Source organism: Benincasa hispida, chromosome 3, assembly GCF_009727055.1.
Source record: "Benincasa hispida cultivar B227 chromosome 3, ASM972705v1, whole genome shotgun sequence".
Lineage (NCBI taxonomy): Eukaryota > Viridiplantae > Streptophyta > Magnoliopsida > Cucurbitales > Cucurbitaceae > Benincasa > Benincasa hispida.
The window spans coordinates 16,199,686-16,205,162 of NC_052351.1; the positions used below are offsets into that span (position 1 = coordinate 16,199,686).

Below are 5,477 nucleotides of genomic sequence, written 5' to 3' on the forward strand. Positions count from 1 at the left end.
ATCTGTACAGAAAAACTTGAAAATAACTTGTATGTGCTAAGACCGTTAGCATAGTTACATCTAACTCGTTAAGTACCATTGATCCCTCTAATGAACAAACAAATTATAGTCCAACTATAAACTAATCCCTCTCGAGTCAGTAAGAGAGTGAGGCCTCAATGTTCAAGACCTATAATTAACTCTTAAGGGGGCCATTCATCTACTTACCCTAAAGATAGGAATGAGCGGTTTTCATCTTATGTAACTATGTTCTCAGTTTCCCACTTGGACAAATCCTCAAAATGACAAGCTTATTAAGTCGGTGAGTCAAGCCACTCTCACCCATACAAATCAAAGGACTCATAGATAAGAGTTCATAATTTACTTAGAATTGAGGTCGAGTTACCTATGGTCATCCTATAAAATGTTAATCTCTTCAGTCAACGGTGTTATAAAGAGAGATTAATCATTTCGCGATCCGGTCTTATACAAACTCTTTATATAGGATACCCTTATTCGCATGTCTCCACATGAACAATTAAGATCAAATCGTTTGTAATACTTTACAACTCTCGTAACAATTACAAAGTGGGTCGTATCCGTAGTGTCACTAGGATAATACACCCAACTTTATCTATATACTACAGACCATTTAAGTTATTACTTGAACATGATCTACCTATATCAGACCATTTAGGTATTACTTGAACATAATCCACTTGTATCAGACCATTTAGGTATTACTTGAACATGATCCACCTGTATCAGACCATTTAGGTATTACTTGAACATGATCCGCCTATATGTCTACCACATACTATTCAAGTTTCATAAAATAACATTGGATATTTCTTTAATGGATAACAGCATAAAAATAATCAACTATCATTTCAAATAATATATTAACTGCGAGGCTTTAAGGCATACATTCCAACAATTTTCAATAATTTTTTATTCAAAGAAAACACTATAAGATCTTCATATGAAATGATAATATTCTATATAATTGAAATATTTAATCCCACAATTTTTTTAAAAGTTAAAATTCTAATACTACAATGTTCTAACATGCAATTTATATATAACAACATTCATGATCTTAAAAATGAGAAAGTATTAAATATTAAAATATTTTAGAAATGTATCAAAGTATGAAAAAGTTGAGATGAAAATTAGACGCATTCAAATTATGATTTTTGTAAAGTAGATAGAAATAAAGAAAAATATATATACATGCACATATCATAAAGTTTATAAACTTAATTGAGTTATTATTAGTCGTAGTAGGAGGAGGAGGAGGAGATTTTCAATTTTTTTTTTTTTAAAAAAAAAACTATTTACACAAAATAGCAAAACTTTACTCTTCTTTAATAGAGGTTGATAGAAATCTATCAGTGTTTACCAGTGATAGAAACTGATAGAAGTCTATCGTTGATCAACGCTAATAGAAATCTATTAGTCTCTATTAGTGTTTTTTTTTTTTTTTTGTTATTTATATAAATAGTTTGATATTTTTTTTATCCGTGAAAATTTCTCTTATTATATAATCATCATCATCATCATATATATATATATAGATGTGTAATACTCTTAAGGGACCGGGAATACAATCTCCATCCCTAAATGGAGAGAAAATTCTCTCCCGTTTCCTCCCTATTTTTCATCCAATCGAAGATTTTCCGACATTTAAGGTGGGTTCAACGTGGGTCGCAAATTGGGCCGATAGAGTTGAATTCTGACCCAATAGAAGAGCCCGTCTAGATGGTAGGCTTTCTCGGACGTTTTTCCCGCTACCAATTTTAGGCGGTTGAGGACGTTGACTGTTAGGGCATGAAAGCATTCGTAATTCATCTCGACGAAAATTCACCATATTTGGAAGCCGAAGGCTAAATTTTCATCAATGGGAGGTCAGTATAGTGATTCTAGCTCATCCTTGAATGCAATGATTTTCTGCCCTTGCATGGTTAACTTTAATTAATAATTGATTCAGGGGCTTCATCCGAAAGGGAGGAGAAAGTGTCATTGGAGCTAACTGAAGAAATCCTTCAAAGCATGGAAGTCGGCATGACATTCAGAGACTATGTACTTCCACTCCTTTCTCCACTTCATTACTGAATTTCATGAACATTTAATTTTGCGGTTCAATGTGGCTATGGATATGCGATGATGCATTTGAACGTTTAGAGCTTAGAAAATGGAATAGTTGACGATACTCCGATATTTCGTCACATCTCTCCCCCTTTTTTTCACCTTAAAACGTTGGGAGTCGTCGAGTGTTTTGAATTTTGTTGAGCCGCCTGGTCCTTTCATGCCGGCAGTGACAGAATAGGAGATTTAAAATTGGTAGGAAGAACCCTTTTTTTTGTCAAATAAAAAAAAAAAATTCTTGAGTTCAGTCCATCTAATTGACGAGGACATTATTATGTTAGGATGTGTAATTTGATGTTAATGTCATATTGTAGCTTACTCTTCTAGTTTTAATTTTAATGTAGTTTGTTGCCCTTCATTTATTTCTCTCAGAATGGTAGAATCAGTTCAATGGATTTTCATAGGACTTCAAGCTATCTGGTGACTGCCAGTGATGATGAATCCATCCGACTTTATGATGTTGCCAGTGCAACGTATGCGTCTCTTTAATCACGTCAATCTAGATTGCTTTCAATAACCTCGTGTTCTACTAATTTACTACTTAGCTGGTGTTCTATTCTAGTTCCGACCATCTTACTGTTTTTGGGTGTTTGTGGTTCCAGATGTTTGAAAACAATTAACAGCAAAAAGTACGGGGTTGATCTGGTTTGCTTTACTTCTCATCCTACAACAGTGATATATTCTTCAAAAAATGGATGGGATGGTAATGTTAATCTCAGAACATATGTCTTTTTCGTTTGCAAATTCACTCCACTGTTTTTTCTTATTTATTAATTTTATTTCCTTAGAGTCTCTGCGACTTCTCTCCTTGAACGACAATAAGTACCTGCGGTACTTTAGAGGTCATCATGACAGGTTTATTATTATATACGTATTTTTGTTGTCACTATTACCAGGGCTATGTGTTTTGAATCTATGTCTAAGAAATCATTTATGAATTAGAGGACCAACTTTACTCTTTCCCTTCCCAGAGTTGTATCACTCAGCTTATGTGCTCGCAAAGAATGCTTTATATCCGGCTCTCTTGATCGAACTGTGTTGCTTTGGGATCAAAGGGCAGAGAAGTGCCAGGTGATGTAATAGACATTAAACTTACACCTGCCATGTCTCCCCTTCCTTTTCCATTCCCTAAGATAATAAAGAGAGTAAAAACTTTCATCAACTTAATTTGAGCATATCTGTATGTTAGGGTCTTTTACGTGTACAAGGAAAGCCAGCTACAGCATACGATGAGCAAGGTGTGGTCTTTTCCATTGCCTTTGGGGGTTACATACGGATGTTTGATGCTCGCAAATATGAGAAGGTTTAATAAATCGATAATTTTGCACATTCGTGTGGTTAACTTTAAGGTTTATTCTTCATCTATAAATCTTATCCTAAATCTTCTTATATGGTGAAACTTTTGAAAGTTATAGGGTCCTTTCGATATATTTTCTGTTGGGGAAGATATATCTGACGCAAATATTGTAAAGTTCAGTAATGATGGGAGACTCATGTTGTTGACAACTTCGGATGGGCATATTCATGTTCTTGATTCTTTCAGAGGAACACTAGTGAGTTATTTTTTCCAATGCTTAGGGGCTTTACATTATAACTTGTATGCCCATATTGTCCCTGATATGGTACTAATCTCATTGTTGATGTAGTTATCTACATACAATGTAAAACCCATTTCTAGCAATTTGACGTTGGAGGCATCTTTTAGTCCAGAGGGAATGTTTGTGATATCAGGTAACCGTGAATCTTACTTGTGTTTGTTGGATCAAAGTCCAAAGGTATATCAAGTTGTAGTATTATGTACACTTCTCGTGGAGTTACTCAGTTATTCAATCTCCCAAAGATAGCTTTTAGATTTATCTCTTTTCAACGCTCTGTTTTGGTGTAAAAATACACATGCCATCAAGAGCCATAGTTCAAATTTTCTTGTTGGAATTGGAAACATCTTTTGTACTCCCTATAAAATGGGCCTCTTTTTGTATATCTTTGGATAATTTCATTCGATAAATGAAGTCGTTTCTTATCCCAAAAAAAAAAAAAAAAAAGGATAGCTTTTAGATGTTTTTATGACTGTTTCATGTTCTCTTATGAATACACACACATCTATATTATGTATTACACTATTACTTGAAGTCTCATCCATCTTATGTTTATTGATTATATGTAAAAATAAAAGATCAACAGTGACTTAGTCAGCTTGAAAGAACGGAGGGGCATAAAAAGAATTGAATGAACAGTTTGGTACTCTTTTGGGATCTTAACTTTTTGGGTGTTTGTGCACACGTGGCAGGTTCAGGAGATGGCAGTGTTTATGCTTGGAGTGTAAGGAGTGGAAAAGAGGTAGTGGAAGTTCTTCACTTATTTAACTTTCACTTCCCCTTTTCCTTTTGATAACTTCACATCACAGTTTTTATGTTATGGTGGTCCAAACAAGTATCACATTGCATGACTTCATAGAACAAGTAAATGACAGAGGATTCTAATTGTCGTAACACATACCAGAATCTTGTCTTCTGTCACTATTTTATTTTGGTTTAAGATAAACATGTTGAAGGTTGAATGATTTAGTTTTGGTTTGAATTATAAATGTACATGAAATGCACGTCTGTTGCCATACCCGCTAACTGTATCAATTGGCGGTGAAAGGCTCTAGTAGGCAGTCAGTAATAAATTGAGGATTAGATATCTTTTTAAAATGTATGCTTAAGCATTCGAGACTTAACAGTCCCATTGCCTTATTATTTGTGCGTTTCTGTTTCACCCAGGTTGCAAGCTGGATGAGCACTGAAATGGAGCCTCCTGTCATAAAATGGGCTCCGGGAAGTCTAATGTTTGCGACTGGATCTTCTGAACTGTCATTTTGGATACCTGATTTGTCTAAATTGGGAGCTTATGTAGACAGAAAATAGAAATCTGCTGCTTTGCATCGAGGTTTAACAAAGTGAAAATGACATCTCTAACATCAAGTCATGGGAGAAATGTCAACTTGTAGATACCATCGGATGATCAATAGGAAGTGAGCAGCAGCTATGCACTTTATCATTGGTTATCTGCATCAGAACAAGGTTCCCAGAATTGTTATTGATGCTCAAGCTGCCTGATAAAAATGCTTGAACTTTTAACTAGGTTACTGGGATAGAAGATATCTAAAAAATGTATATCAATGAAAGGAAGACTGTCCTTAAACCTGTACATGATTATGGAATCAATACGTTCATAATCACAATGTTGATTTATAGCACCCAAAGGTTCTTGATTAAGTAATTTAGTTTACATCGTTCTTATTCATCCTACACAGAGCAAAGCTTTTCAATCATTATTGTAAATACTCCTCTTCTTCGCCTTTCCTAGTA

At 34.5% G+C, this 5,477-nt stretch overlaps 1 protein-coding gene across 1 annotated transcript; it reads left to right on the plus strand.

Annotated features, from left to right (window-relative positions):
* Positions 1-1,690: 1,690 nt before the first annotated feature.
* LOC120072569 (protein ANTHESIS POMOTING FACTOR 1) lies at positions 1,691-5,477 on the plus strand. The gene is made up of 11 exons (XM_039024960.1): positions 1,691-1,886; positions 1,970-2,061; positions 2,500-2,600; positions 2,730-2,830; positions 2,916-2,982; positions 3,099-3,198; positions 3,317-3,430; positions 3,543-3,680; positions 3,774-3,858; positions 4,415-4,464; positions 4,890-5,477. The coding sequence occupies exons 1-11, from the start codon at positions 1,880-1,882 to the stop codon at positions 5,031-5,033; spliced, it is 999 nt and encodes a 332-aa protein (XP_038880888.1). The 5' UTR covers positions 1,691-1,879; the 3' UTR covers positions 5,034-5,477.

What these genes read in the sequence shown, in the direction of transcription:
- LOC120072569 (XM_039024960.1), top strand. An exon ending in GCATGACATTCAGAGACTAT is followed by an intron (nt 2,062 to 2,499) that starts GTACTTCCACTC and finishes TATTTCTCTCAG; the next exon opens with AATGGTAGAATCAGTTCAAT. An exon ending in GGGAATGTTTGTGATATCAG is followed by an intron (nt 3,859 to 4,414) that starts GTAACCGTGAAT and finishes CACACGTGGCAG; the next exon opens with GTTCAGGAGATGGCAGTGTT.